The sequence below is a fragment of the Oncorhynchus nerka genome, linkage group LG13 (genome assembly GCF_034236695.1).
Source record: "Oncorhynchus nerka isolate Pitt River linkage group LG13, Oner_Uvic_2.0, whole genome shotgun sequence".
NCBI classification, from domain to species: Eukaryota; Metazoa; Chordata; class Actinopteri; order Salmoniformes; family Salmonidae; genus Oncorhynchus; species Oncorhynchus nerka.
In genome coordinates, this window is record NC_088408.1 from 64,166,700 (window position 1) to 64,182,757 (window position 16,058).

The following is a 16,058-nucleotide window of genomic DNA, read 5'->3' on the forward strand; positions in this document are numbered from 1 at the left end:
TTCAAACTATGGCAAAAGGGAACGACGAGAGGATAAGAGGCAATCCGTAATTTCGATTAAGACATTACTGAGCGAGCTAGAACGTACATAGTCGATGTAACTACTTTTTCAGCACTTTTGAAATGTACAGCGGCAGAATTCAGAACATGGGCCGTTCTTACAGTATTCTCCCTGTACACCAAGTCAGAACCGTATGATAAATAAAGGGGGCATATAAGTGGACAATGGAAGCTATTACAATATTCAATGATTACGTTTCTCTCAAACAGGCTATAGGCTACATGTGCACCACCAAGTCAGAACAGTGGGCTACGTTATGAGGGGGAAAGTGACCACATTATTAGGGTGAGGCACATGGGTTACTAACAGCTTACTACACAACAAACACTTACTATTACCTTCTTAGCTCAGGATGTAATGCCTGCCGTCGAAAGGAGTGGATCAAAGCGCAGCGTGAAAAGTTTTCATTATTTTTTTATTATCAAAAAAACACTCGAACAAAGTCACAAAACGAAAGCGAACAGTTCTGTCAGGTAACAGAGACTAAACAGAAAATAACTACCCACAAACACAGGTGGAGAAAAGGCTGCCTAAGTATGATTCCCAATCAGAGACAACAATAGACAGCTACCTTAAAAAAACAAAATACAACTGTCCTGTATAGCATACACGAACCTGCATGACATGAGCCATCCTCAGCTCTCTCCCAGCTTGGACAGTCTGGTGTTCAACCTTCCCAAGTTCTCTCACGTCACCCCGCTCCTCCGCTCTCTCCACTGGCTTCCAGTTGAAGCTCGCATCCGCTACAAGACCATGGTGCTTGCCTACGGAGCTGTGAGGGGAACGGCACCTCAGTACCTCCAGGCTCTGATCAGGCCCTACACCCAAACAAGGGCACTGCGTTCATCCACCTCTGGCCTGCTCGCCTCCCTACCACTGAGGAAGTACAGTTCCCGCTCAGCCCAGTCAAAACTGTTCGCTGCTCTGGCCCCCCAATGGTGGAACAAACTCCCTCACGACGCCAGGACAGCGGAGTCAATCACCACCTTCCGGAGACACCTGAAACCCCACCTCTTTAAGGAATACCTAGGATAGGATAAAGTAATCCTTCTCACCCCCCCTTAAAAGACCTAGATGCACTATTGTAAAGTGGCTGTTCCACTGGATGTCATAAGGTGAAAGCACCAATTTGTAAGTCGCTCTGGATAAGGGCGTCTGCTAAATGACTTAAATGTAAATGTAAATGTAAATGAACCATACTCGGTCAAAACAAAGAAATAGACAACATAGAATGCCCACCCCAAATCACACCCTGACCTAACAAAATAGAGAAATAAAACGTCTCTCTAAGGTCAGGGCGTGACACAGGATACATATCTCCCAGGCATATTACATAATTTATGCAGCAGCATACAATACATTCTTGGACTCACCTTGTTGTGCTGTGCTGACTTGAACAGGAAGGTGTCGCAACATCAAACTTTGTCATCAAAGTCTGGCATTTTCTGGATTTATGGTGCTTTCAAGACAACTGGGAACTCAGAAAAAACAAGGTCGAATCATGACGTCAGTGATCTTTAGGTCTGAGCTCAAGAAAGAGGCCCGAGTTACAGACTTGGAATTTGGATGACCGTTATTTTGAGTTGGATAAACATATTTTCCCAGTCAGAGCTCATTTTTGTCTGAGTTCCCAGTTGTCTTGAACTCACTGAAGGCTAGGATTTCAGCCTTCCACAAGATTCCCACAAAAAGTTGTGTGAATTTTGGCCCATTTCTCCTGACAGAGCTGGTGTAACTGAGTCAGGTTTGTAGGCCTCCTTGCTCGCACACACTTTTTCCATTCTGCCCACAAATTTTCTATAGGATTGAGGTCACGGCTTTGTGATGGCCACTCCAATACCTTGATTTTGTTGTTCTTAAGCCATTTTGCCACAACTTTGGAAGTATGCTTGGGGCCATTGTCCATTTGGAAGACCCATTTCCGACCAAGTTTAACTTCCTGTCTTGAGATGTTGCTTCAATATAGCCACATAATTTTCTCTTGATGCCATCTATTTTGTGAAGTGCACTAGTCCCTCCTGCAGCAAAGCACCCCCACAACATGACGCTGCCACCCCCGTGCTTCACAGTTGGGATGGTGTTCTTCGGCTTGCAAGCCTCCCACTTTTTCCTCCAAACATAACAATGGTCATTATGGCCAAACAGTTCTATTTTTGTTTCATCACACCAGAGGACATTTCTCCAAAAAGTATGATCATTGTCCCCATGCGCTGCTGAAAACCGTAGTCTTGGCTTTTTTATGGCGATTTTGGAGCAGTGGCTTCTTCCTTGGTGAGCGGCCTTTCAGGTTATGTCGATATAGAACTAGTTTTACTGTGGCTATAGATACTTTTGTACCCATTTCCTCCAGCATCTTCACAAGGTCCTTTGCTGTTGTTCTGGGATTGATTTGCACTTTTCACACCAAAGTACATTCATCTCTAGGAGACAGAACGCGTCTCCTTCCTGAGCGGTATGACGGCTGCGTGGTCCCATGGTGTTTATACTTGCGTACTATTGTTTGTACAGAACCAGACTTGTGGGGGTCTACAATTCTTTTTCAGAGGTCTTGGATGATTTCTTTGGATTTTTCCATGATGTCATGCAAAGAGGCACTGAGTTTGAAGGTATGGCCTTGAAATACATCCACAGGTACACCTCCAATTGACTCAAATGATGTCAATTCGCCTATCAGAAGCTTCTAAATTCATGACATAATTTTCTGGAATTTCCAAGCTGTTTGAAGGCACAGTCAACTTAGTGTATGTAAACTTCTGACCCACTGGAATTGTGATACAATGAATTATAAGTGAAATCATCTGTCTGTAAACAATTGTTGGAAAAATGACTAGTCATGCACAATGTAGATGTCCAAACCGACTTGCCAAAACTTTTTATTTTTTAAGTTAAGAATTTTGTGGAGTGGTTGAAAAACAAGTTTTAATGATTCCAACCGAAGTGTATGTAAACGTCCGACTTCAACTCTATGTTCGATACAACAGCATACTAATCAGCAAACAATTGATTAAAAAAACAAAATACAACTGTCCTGTATAGCATACCCGAACCTGCATGACATGAGCCATCCTCAGCTCTCTCCCAGCTTGGACAGAAAGTTGTAGGTAAAACCAGTCTATTAATGTCAAATAATGTCAGTCCACCCTCAAAACACTAGCTTATTATGGATTGTTTCATTATGCAGTATAGCCTACTATTTATAGCAGTATTTAGCTGCAATTTAGCTGTTATTTATGAACCTTTTATAAACATTACACATCAAATAGCCTAACAATTAGGAAAAATCTTCAGCTTGAGGATGAATGTTGCCACTATTTATTGTTGATATCAGGTTGTGTCTGGCCTACACAAATGGACTGCAATCAAGGTCAATGAAATGAAATCCAACTTGAGAGACTCTGCTGATCTTCTGAAGTCCCCCTGAGACATTGTGCCGTATATGTCCATTGGGCTGCACACAATTTAAACTTAGTCTTGAATGATGCATGCCAATATATGCCAGATATAAAGCACTGTTGACATTGCAACCACAACTCAAACACCGGTTCACCAGTATGAATAACATCGTAAACCGCGTTTTCTTGTTTGAGCCCTCAGGAACTGTTGTCCGCTAAATATAATAATCTATTTGCATCTGCCAATTTATTGGCTGTCCAGTATCCAGACGACCTGTTCCCAGAGCTTCCTATACAGTTATCTTTAAGTAACGTGTTGAGGCCGGACATTTTGTAGAATGAAAGGCTCAATTAAAGATGTTGCAGAACTGCTGAATATGATATTTTAATCACCACTCCCTTCTGCTCAGTTCTCTGGTGTTGCTATGGCTTTCAAGCTGTTTTTACCATCCATGCAAGTCGCTAATGCGCAGAGAACGTTTTCTAAACTCAAACTCATAATGAACTACCTAAGAACGAAGCACTAGGCTCTCCGTCTGATATGAGCTTTTGATCACCCGAGTAAGCCCACACACTGCACTGGCGCAGTCGTAGCCTTGACCACGGCATTTGTTCACCGATATCACCTTACTTTCAATCAGTTTGATTACTTATTTTTTAATACCTGGAGCACTTTGATCAGTCACATTCTTGAAGCCCAAGAAACAAATACTTAGCTTTCTAGTAATAGATTTTTATGAATTAATTCTTGGGGGGTTACTGACTAAATTATACAATAATTATATTATATATATATATATATATACTGACAAAATTATACAATAATTATATATTTTATATATATATATATATATATATATATAGACATCGATGACAGGCACATAGAGCTTGTGCAGTAAGTGTAGGTGAACCAAGAGTTAGGATTGCGACTGGCTACACAGTGGCACTGCAGAGCGTCAGCCAAGCAGGACCTGTCTGCCTGAGTGATTGGGCTAGGATCGGGAAGATACGCCAATTGCCCCATAAAGCATGCATCTAAGCACAAACGGGTTCCAGATTCACATACAAAACTCTGTGCATGCATGCTCAGAATTGTACATCTTTGCCATGACTGGTGATGTGTTTAATGTCTCAGAAATCCCATCAACATGGTATAATAAGATGGGCAGCTGGAAGCCTGTAGGTTATTTGTAATCACTGGTCAAATAATCAATGATGAGGCCCCTTAATCTCAGATCTATGTAAATAAAACCAGAGATATGCGTTACACAGTGAATACATCTATTCATAATGCATGGTATGAAGTACAATAGGGATATTGCTATCTAAATGGAGCAGAGAAAAATAATAGTGTCAACATTATGAGTCCATTCATTTACTACATTATAATAACCCTGATGCTGTGGCATTGGGAGTGGTCTAAATCATGTTCCATCATGACAATCATGACAGTACTGTAACCCCAGTGATACACCCACAACAATGGCCAGCTAGAGTTCAGAGGGTTTAAATGACAACTCGTCATGCTCTGTGATGACATGGTATACAATGGCTCCATCTACTGTAGAAAGCGAGCTAATGCTTTTGAGGTTTAAGGCTGACTTGATTTGTTCCATTGTGCTGAAAACATATACCAGTATTTACATGGTGGTGACATTGGCTGGTACAGTGTTATTACAGTATAGATACACACAGTTACAGAGTACTTACAACAATTCCTGTTTGGACTTTATAGGCGATAAATTAGACTAGCAAATAAACTTAAATTGACAGTTGGCCCAAACAGGCCACACTAAGTACTAATGTGTGCACACACTGTAATTATCCTGTACCTACCAATGTAAAAACATAGCAAATAGATCAGCTTTTAGTGTCACTTAAAATGCGTTATAAATATAATATATATAATTTCAGCCAGTAGTTTTGAAAGTAGTACGTTCAGTAATTGTGTTCAACGTCATCCATTTGGTATGATATGTTACCTCCTGCAATTCGTACGATATGTTATGAATTCCAATTCGTACAATATACATTACACATTTGTAAGTGCTTAAGATCCCGTTGATTCTCTTTTAAAGTAAAGTGGGGACTTATTGTTCTCCTGTTGGGAATCTGATCCTCTGATACTGTGTGTCACAGTAGGACCACAACATCCTCATTATCCTCACCCACATGTCATGTCCTTATACAATATCCAAGCATACACTGCCGTTCAAAAGTTTGGGGTCACTTAGAAAAGTCCTTGTTTTCCATGAAAACAGTAATGAAATGAATTGCAAAATGAATAGGAAATGTAGTTGACAAGGTTATAAATAATGATTTTTAATTGAAATAATAATTGTGTCCTTCAAACTTTGCTTTCGTCAAAGAATCCTCCATTTGCAGCAATTACAGCCTTGCAGACCTTTGGCTTCTAGTTGTCAATTTGTTGAGGTAATCTGAAGAGATTTCACCCCATGCTTCCTGAAGCATCTCCCACAAATTGGATTGGCTTGATGGGCACTTCTTACGTACTATACGGTCAAGCTGGTCCCACAAAAGCTCAATAGGGTTGAGATCCGGTGACTGTGCTGGCCACTCCATTATAGACAGGATACCAGCTGACTGCTTCTTCCCTAAATAGTTATTGCATAGTTTTGAGCTGTGCTTTGGGTCATTGTCCTGTTGTAGGAAGAAATTGTCTCCAATTAAGCACCATCCACTGGGTATGGCATGGCGTTGCAAAATGGAGTGATGGCCTTCCTTCTTCAAGATCGCTTTTACCCTGTACAAATCCCCCACTTTACCACCACCAAAGCACCACCAGACCATCACATTGCCTGCACCATGCTTGACCAATGGCGTCAAAAAAAAGAAAGTCCTTTGTTTCTGGCCATTTTGAGCCTGTAATCGAACCCACAAATGCTGACGCTCCAGGTACTCAACTAGTCTAAAGAAGGCCAGTTTTATTGCTTCCTTTAAGCAGGACAACAGTTTTGGGCTGTGCAAACATAATTGCAAAAGGGTTTCTAATGATCAATTAGCCTTTTAAAATGATAAACTTGGATTAGATAACACAACGTGCCATTGGAACACAGGAGTGATGGTTGATGATAATGGGCCTCTGTACGACTATGTACAGCTGAAGTCAGAAGTTTACATACACTTCATAAAAAAAAAATATTCAACCACTCCACAAATTTCTTGTTAACAAACTATAGTTTTGGCAAGTCGGTTAGGACATCTACTTTGTGCATGACACAAGTAATTTTTCCAACAATTGTTTACAGACAGATTATTTCAATTAGTCACTGTATCACAATTCCAGTGGGTCAGACGTTTACAGACGCTAAGTTGACTGTGCCTTTAAAGAGCTTGGAAAATTCCAGAAAATGATGTCATGGCTTTAGAAGCTTCTGATAGGCTAATTGACATAATTTGAGTCAATTGGAGGTGTACCTGTGGATGTATTTCAAGGCCTACTGTCAAACTCAGTGCATCTTTGCTTGACATCACGGGAAAATCAAAAGAAATCAGCCAAGACCTCCACAAGTCTGGTTCATTCTTGGGAGCAATTTCCAAACGCCTGAAGGTACCACGTTCATCTGTACAAACAATAGTATGACTATTGGGACCTCACAGCCATCATACCGCTCAAAAGGAAATGTGTTCCGTCTCCCAGAACAACAGCAAAGGACCTTGTGAAGATGCTGGAGGAAACAGGTACAAAAGTATCCATGTCCACAGTAAAATGAGTCCTATATCGATATAACCTGAAAGGCCACTCAGCAAGGAAGAAGCCACTGCTCCAAATCCACCATAAAAACAGGTACTTATACTAGGATTAAATATCAGGAATTGTGAAACACTGAGTTGAAAGGCATTTGGCTAAGGTGTATTTAAACTTCCGACTTCAACTGTAGATATTCCATTAAATATCCGCCGTTTCCAGCTACAATAGTCATTTACAACATTAACAATGTCTACACTGTATTTCTGATCAATTTGATGTTATTTTAATGGACAAAAAAACGTGCTTTTCTTTCAAAAACAAGGACATTTCTAAGTGACCCCAAACTTTTGAACAGCAGTGTATATCGTCTACCCCATTTCCAAAAGAGGCATCATTGACAATAAAAACACATGTTCTACAGACACACTATCATCACTTTGGTTCTACTGTAGGATTCCATAGCCAAAACAATACTCATGAGGACAAATCATTTCAGTTCATATTTTTGGTACTCATTTTACAGTAACTCTTCTTCTAGTATTCAGTGTTATACCTTCAAGTACCTTACAGTGTGGTTTACAATTCAGCTAACACTACTACGCAGCTATTGATTTGTGAAGTGATACAGTGCTACAGAGAGTCACCCACAAGAACAGGCTTATTGTCCATGCTATTGTCCATGCTACAGTCCTGCAGACGCCCATACTCAAAGTCCAGAATCCCGTTGTGTAGTTGGCTCCTCTCGTTGGCGTTGTCAAAGCTGTTCTTGCCATGGATTTGTTTGAGGTGTTTGCGGAGCACAGGCTTGTGTGCAAACACCATGTCGCAGTAGTTACAGCGATGGGGCTTGTCTCCGCTGTGTAAGTTCAGGTGGTCCAGGAGAGAGCATTTCTGAGTGAAGGTCTTGCCACAGATCTTGCATTGGAAGGGCTTGATGCCAGCGTGGACCCGCATGTGACGGTGCAGGTTACCCTTCTGGGTGAACATCTTGCCACACAGCAGGCACATGAACAGCTTGTGCATCTTGAGGTGGTTGGCGTAGTTCTCTAACTGGCGGAACACGCGGGCACACTTTGGGCACTGGTGGTACCACTGAAGGGATTTGTCTGAGTTTCGGAGGTGCCCCCCCAGATTGGGTCTCCCTGTGGCTGATGTGGGTAGTGGAAGGGGGCTGAGTGGGTATCCTGGCATGGGTGGCATGGTCATTTCACTAGCCCGGGTGTCCACTGTGGAGTTGATGAGGGAGTGCTGGGGCTCGGGGGAGTGTATCGACAATGGGGGGCTGGTCGGGAAGCGCACTGCGGTGGAGGTAGAGGGGCGTTCAGACATCTCAGACACCCGCTCACACACGGACTCCACCTTTACGATGGTGATGGGGCTCTCCTCGCCCTCACTCCTGTCTCGCTTCTGCCTCTGGGGAGGGGTCATCAGCTGAATTGTCAAATCATCATCATCGTCTTCATCATCCTCCACCTCACAATGCACTACCTGTGCTTGGGGCAGCTCCTGTAGTCTCTGGGCATGAGAGGCTCTGAGAGTCTCTCCATCTTCTTCCTCCTCCCGAGGCTGCTGTTTCACCTGGCAGGGTCGCGGCTGGATGAACTTCTTGAGAGCCTGGGTGCACTGCTCCACTACGTGGCCCATCTGGAGGAAGCTGGCCACAGTTAGGTAGTTGACCAGCTCTATCTCAGGCAGCTCCAGGGTTCCCGTGTAGCAGGACAGGAGCAGCTGATGGCCTACCTCCGCCTCCTGGATCATGGAGATCTGGACCTCCCTCGTGGATGAGTCCTGCAGAAAGAACTGGTCCCGGAGGAAGGGAGATCCGGCTGCCAACACCACCTTGTGACCTGGGACCTAATTATAATATTGATAGAAAAGCTTTATTTGTATAGCACAATTCATACAGAGACTGCAACTCAAGGTCATGTGCATAATACAATAATAACCAAAATAGATTAAATAGATTTTTTAAAAACATGGTGAACAGTAAAAGCAGCATAGAATGCTTAAAAAGTGCAAAAACACTTGATTGATTGATGGATACGCACCTCCAGGTCATTGATGCGCACAGTGACGTCACAGAATCTGGTCTGGTGGCGGAGCAGGTTCATCTTCTGCAGCATGGAGTCTCCGAAGGTTCCGAAGTGGAACTGGAGGATCACCTGGTTCTGCTGCTGGGCCATGGACATGGTGGCTTACTGCAGCTGCCTGCAGGCCTGGTGGAAGAGAGCAGATACAATGGCAATGACATTTGATAACAGGTATATGGAAGATGCTGCAGTTGAAATGAATTTTATGACTTGTCATAAGCATATGACCCCCTTATATGGTATTATTATCTGAATGATCCTGACTTAATAACAGCCAGTTTGAGACAGTTGAATATGTCATAAATGCTCATAAGACAGTATAAAGGCTCAAAGCATGAGGAGTACAACTTTTATTTGGATTTCTGAGCAATGCAGTATCATGTGAAGAAGTGCACAATTACTCAAAACTCATAGTCAAATCAAATCAAATGTATTTATAAAATCCTTCTTACATCAGCTGATATCTCAAAGTGCTGTACAGAAACCCAGCCTAAAACCCCAACAGCAAGCAATGCAGGTGTAGCAGCAAGGTGCCTAGGAAAAACTCCCTAGAGAGGCCAGAACCTAGGAAGAAACCTAGAGAGGAACCAGGCTATGAGGGGTGGCCAGTCCTCTTCTGGCTGTGCCAGGTGGAGACTATAACAGAACATGGCCAAGATGTTGACCAGCAGGGTCAAATAATAATAATCACAGTGGTTGTCGAGGGTGCAATAAAGCAGTCCCAAACTTGACAAAATAAATATGAGCTCATGACATAACATATTACAAAATAGATAATTGAACAATAATGCTGTAATTATAAGAGATCAATATGAAAAATCCAACATAGCAGGTACTAAAACAATATCAAAATCTCCAATCTCGCGTGGTAATATGAGGATTGTTATTAGGCTGCTGTGGAGAGGATATATAGCCTGGTTAACGCGCGACCCTTCGATAGCCTATTCGTTGGAAGACAAACTCATGTTTGATGAACATTAACAAAAAATGTTAGTCCCTTTGGAGTAAAATCTAACAAACACAGTAAAACGTCATTCATTGTTTAGAGAAACGACCTAACAAAATCAAATGTCTAATTGGTGTTCATTTTCTTCAAGAGAATCTGGATGCTGCTCTAAAACAGTGGCCATATTTCACCACTGTTTGCCGAATGTAAAGACAACGGCATTACAACATTTCTGCGCTAGAGAAAATATTCACCTATCGTCTATTGCCAATAGGAAAATCCCTCCACGAAATCTGGCTTTCTCCCGGCAAAACCGATTTAGATGGATCTACTTTTCAATATAGAATCGTCTTTAAAAACAGTGCGGAAGAGTAGGGAGGGGCGCCACTCTCTCAACTAGAGCGGTCGAGAGAGGGATGCCTTTTTAAAGCGGTAGAGAGCCATTACAGCTAGTGGTCAGACTAACGGTGAGTGAGTGGTCCTAAGGACCTAAAGCTGTATCATAGTCCACATACGATGATGCCGGATAGTCCGACGTCCCATTGTGACATAGCCTCGCGGCTCTGAGAAGGGACGCACTGCCTGACTCACCTCCTCACCAAAATTGACAACCAACGCGTCTCCGGTATCCCACCCAGCAAACTGTCGTTAAAAAGACGTTGAAAAGACGATTTTTCCCGACGGTTAATATACCTTCGGTTTTGGTTGAAAGTTGAAAAGACGTATGTTTCATGTCGTTGAAAAGACACCTTTAAAAATACGTCCTTCTACGGCCGTTTCGGTTGAAAGTGAAATTTGAAAATAGATTTTTTTTAGGGCTTGTTAAAATGGTCTAATTATTTTCTATTAACAATCACACTACTCATTACATTAAATTTCTAAAAACTTTTGGCTACGACTGTTGGTGGGGGTGAAGTGACTTCCTGTAACCGATGTGAAATGGTTAGCTAGTTAGCGGTGGTGCGTGCTAATAGCGTTTCAATCGGTGACGTCACTCGCTCTGAGACCTGAAGTAGTTGTTCCCTTTGCTCTGCAAGGGCTGTGGCTTTTGTGGCGCGATGGGTAACAAGACTGTGACCCGGCCTCGGCAGTCTTCGGAGGCTCTTGGAGGAACTCGGGTAAGCTCGAATCCTCTTGAGGACTTCTGGAGTTCATCAGATGCAAAGTGGGATCCTTGAGTGACTGCAATCAGACCTCTTCTCCCTCCTACGTTCCCGAAACCGTCAATGGAGCCGGATGGTTAAGGCGATGAGTGAGTCGAGATCCATCGGTAGTTCCCGGGCTGCAAGCTCGTCCCTTACCCCCGCCTTTAATCTGTGCAGGAACATGTTGAACAGCACTTCCGGGTTCCACGTACCCTCCGCTGTCAGCGTGCGGACCTCTGCCACACTGAGGGAGTCCTGCCGAAGCTGGAGTAACTTCCGGGCAGCCTCACTTCCGGACACCGGAGCCTCAAAAACCTTTCTCACCTACACTACAAATGCCTCCAGACTGAAGCAGACGACAGATTGTTGCTCCCACAATGCCGTGGCCCAGGCGAGTGCCCTCCAGGACATCAGCGTAATAATGTATACCATCTTCGAGTGGTCTGAGGGGAAAGAAGAAGGCTGCAGCTCGAAAACGAGGGAGCACTGGGATATTAAGGCCCGGCAGGTTCTGGAATCTCCATTGTAGCACTCCGGGGGAGGTAAGCGGGGTTCCCGGGAAACTGGGGTGACAGTGCTGCTACCAGCCGAGTTACTGAGGGGCTGGGAGGTTACCGCGGTGGTAGGCTGCCTAGTAGGCAACCCACGGAATTACTCACGCAAAGCATCCAATGCTAGGTCATGAAGTTTGGCCACGTCCTGGAACCCTTCCATCAGACCACAAAGCATCTCCTCGTGTCTACCAATGAGGGCTCCTTTGGAGGAGATGGCGTTGCGGAGCTGGTCCAAGTCTTCTGGGTCAGTAATGGCCAGTTCGTACTATCAGGAATCAAGGAAAGACCCAAGTGCAGACTGTGTGAAGTAACAATGTTTATTGTAACCACAGGGACAGGCAAACGACAGGTCAAGGCAGGCAGGGGTCGATAATCCAGAGCAGAGGCCAAGGTACAGGATGACAGGCAGGCAGGCTCAGGTCAGGTAGAGGTCGGTAATGCAGAGGTGGAGCAAAGGTACAGGATGGCAGGCAGGCTCAGGATCAGAGACAGGCAGTGGTCAGGCGGGCGGGTACAGGGTCGGGACAGGCAAAAGTAAAAAACAGGAGGACGTGATAAAGAGAGACTCGGGAAAAACAAGAGCTGAGACAAAACGCTGGTAGGCTTGGACAAACAAGACAAACTGGCCACAGACAGACAGAAAACACAGGTAAAAATACACAGGGGATAATGTGGAATATGGGTGACACCTGGAGGGGGGTGGAGACAAGCACAAGGACAGGTGAAACAGATCAGGGCGTGACAAGTTTATAAGACAAAATAAGAATCTAGTCTATTAAAACAGACAGAGCATGTTATTTTGATTGTGTGACCCTCTAAGCAATGGAGGGTGTAGTAAAGGCTTTACTTATGCACAACGCAACATGCCTGGAAACAGACTGTAACCATGTATTTTGTGGTTACGGTACCACAAAACCCAGAGGACTTTGCTTGTTTGGATATGTCACTCACAGCCATGATAAAAATGTCATCATAACACATGGCCTCTCATGTATTATTGCTTAACTATACCATGGCTCTTAGCCAATCATCTTTCAAGGCTCAAACCACCCAGTTGTTAATGCAAAATATACTACAGAATAATGACATGTTTGTAGGTATCGTTGACAACAGAGTACACAGTTGTGTTTCCTAATCCCCGCTTTGCGCGATGGCCGTTGAAGTTGAACAAGGACATCAGGCCATTGGTAAAGAGCCTGAAAGTCAAGCACACATAGGATGTTCTTTGTGAATTGAACACTTTCAAACTGCTGAGGAGATAAGGCTCTTGGATGTACTGTCTTTGTTGCAGACAGTTTGTGTCATACCTTTAAAATTACTTTCTTATTTGATCCATTCTCAAGATATGACATACCTGTTCATTACCTTGTTGGCACAATCCTTTGTGTCCTTACCAGCAATTTTGCTTAACCTTCTGTGTCAAGAGACTTTGTTTGAAACGCTGGAAGTTAACACTACTGAACATGTGTATAATTTATGCAACCACTGTCTTAGTATGACTACTTAAAAAATACAAATCTTATATATATATATTTTTAATTTTACCCCTTTTTCTCCCCAATTTTGTGGTATCCAACTGTTGTAGTAGCTACTATCTTGTCTCATCGCTACAACTCCCGTTTTGAAAGTCATGCGTCCTCCGATACACAACCCACAAAGGATTGTGCCAACAAGCCGCACTGCTTCTTAACACAGCATGCATCCAACCCGGAAGCCAGCCGCACCAATGTGTCGGAGGAAACACCGTGCACCTGGCCACCTTGGCTAGCGTGCACTGCTCCCGGTCCGCCACAGGAGTCATTGTTGCGCGATGAGACAAGGACACCCCTACCGACCAAGCCCTCCCTAACCCGGACAACGCTAGGCCAATTGTGCGTCGCCCCACGGACCTCCTGGTCGCGGCCGGTTACGACAGAGCCTGGGCGCGAACCCAGGGACTCTGATGGCACAGCTACAGCGCCCTTAACCACTGCGCCAACCGGGAGGCCAAAAAATACAATTCTACAGGCATTGCTTGTAAGAGTAGAATTAACTAATTGTATCACTTTAGTTGGTGTGAAAATGCTGACTAAATCTACAGTGTAAATTAAATGTCAAAATAAATGTCTATTTCACCATCAGATTCTGTATATCCACACTTTGAGGCTGCTTCTCTAGTTGCTCAAAGTCTTGCTCCGTCTCCATCCCATTGACAAGGAAATCAGAGTCTTGGGGCTCTGCTCTCCCAACACCTCCTCCAATATCGCCACCAATTTAGTTAGGACACACTTCTGAAATTCTGAAAGGAGAACATTTTGTTGATACTGTGGAAATATGGAGTTGTCACACACAAGAGGATCCTGACAGACAAGATTGTGATTGCAAATAAAAGTGAACATTTCCCTGCAATAATACATATAGTTCAACGTTTCAATAACATTCTATATTCTAATGGATTCAGTGATTAACTTTAACACAAGTTTCAGTTTTGTAGTAAATTGTGAGTCATTCCACAAGATGGGTGCCTTTTGAATTAGTGCATCATTTATACATAAAATATCAAAGGGAATCAATAGGCACACATTTTGTGGCGCAATTCACTTAGGTAATGGGAGGGTGAGAGCTGCGATGTTCTTAGCTCCGTTGGGACTGGCAAGTAGAAGCCCTGGATGAATCTGCAAAATTCTAAGCCAACTCAGTGTCAACCCAGAGGTAAACAGCAAAAATAAATAGCACTTAATTTTTTGTAAACCTACACACTACAATACATATTTTAAGGATAGTTTTAATCTTCAGTTAACAATACTGAACATGTGTATAATTTCTGCTCATTGTAAGGAAACTAGCACTGATGAGCGAACGCGTCCCCGCCGTGTGCATGTTGTCCGTATGTGCTCTTTAGTTACTAAATAACTATTCTCACCTTGTCTGGTAGAGTAACAGGACGGATATGGAGAACGTCTGTGCTCTCTGCTCTGGAGGTGGGACTGGCTAGTAGAAGCCCTGGATGATTCTTCAACATTCAAAACCAATGAAAAACCTTCTTAAGTACTTAACTGGTTATTGTATGTAGATTGATATGGGGGAAAACAATTTCATCCATTTTAGAATAAGGCTGTAAGGTAACAAAACGCGAGGGGACTGAATACTTTCCGATGTTCTAGGATAATGGATTGTTGGCTTTCATACTTTTCTAATTCTCAGTGCAGCTCAAGCAATTTTTCCAATTGTCAGCACATTCAAATTTATAGTCCCATCCCACTCAGCACGTGACGTTCACGGACTGCGAATTTACTGCTATGTCAGGTCCATCCGTCATGGACTTTAATTCACCCAAAATTGTCTTCCCTAAAACCGGGCTCTATTTAATCCGTCCATTCTGGTCCAAATACAGCCGAAGGTCAGCCTGATCCGCTTGTACTCATTGAAATGCATGAGATACACAAATACAATTACACAATATTGCATATAGTAAACGTTTAATATTTTTTTTGATATACACAATATAATAAAATGTTGATTTAAAATGTTTAAAAAATCGAATAGCTTTTTTTCGTGTTCTGATACAGAGAGACTGAAAATTACCTGTACTTTCAAATCAATTTCACAACAGAATTTATTACAATTTATTACCAAACTGGGAGAGGCAGAACGGGCAAGTCATTCACCCATTCACCCGCCATTTGTTCCTCAAGACAATAACACGTGGATAATTGTAAGCGTCAACATTTCTGAAAACTTTTGTAATTTGATAAGGTTGTGATGTTAATTATCAGTTTCTGTTAATGTCGCAAACTATTATTTTCTCTAGCAACTCTGCCTGGATACTTGCATGCTAGCTAACTAGCTAGCTTACCTTAACACTAATTTAGTTGCTAGCTAGATAGTACAAGGCGGGAAAGCAGGGCTAACAGATTTGATGGTTATATTTAGGTAGAAGTGTCCCCAAACGGGACTGCGGTGTTAATTTTGTCTAAACCCAAATCCACGAGAGAGTTGTTTGGTTCAATGAGTAGACCAATGGTAGAGACAGATCAGGCCTTTGGAATGTTGGGGGAGGGCAAAATACAAGCAGAGCCAGCATAATTGTACCCAAGGACTTTTTTATGGACATGAGCTAATTGATCAGGGTAATAAGAATGTATCGAAAGGGACTGGGGGATACAAGATCTGGGGATGG

General features: G+C 43.0%; 1 protein-coding gene across 1 annotated transcript; it reads right to left on the reverse strand.

Annotated features, from left to right (window-relative positions):
- Nucleotides 1-4,326: 4,326 nt before the first annotated feature.
- Nucleotides 4,327-15,098, reverse strand: LOC115140554 (zinc finger and BTB domain-containing protein 26-like). Its single transcript, XM_029678882.2, has 4 exons — nt 14,802-15,098; nt 14,015-14,177; nt 9,213-9,380; nt 4,327-9,018 (listed from the first exon to the last, which is right to left on the reverse strand). Exons 3-4 carry the CDS (start codon nt 9,351-9,353, stop codon nt 7,795-7,797), a joined length of 1,365 nt encoding a protein of 454 aa, XP_029534742.2. The 5' UTR covers nt 9,354-9,380; nt 14,015-14,177; nt 14,802-15,098; the 3' UTR covers nt 4,327-7,794.
- Nucleotides 15,099-16,058: the final 960 nt, after the last annotated feature.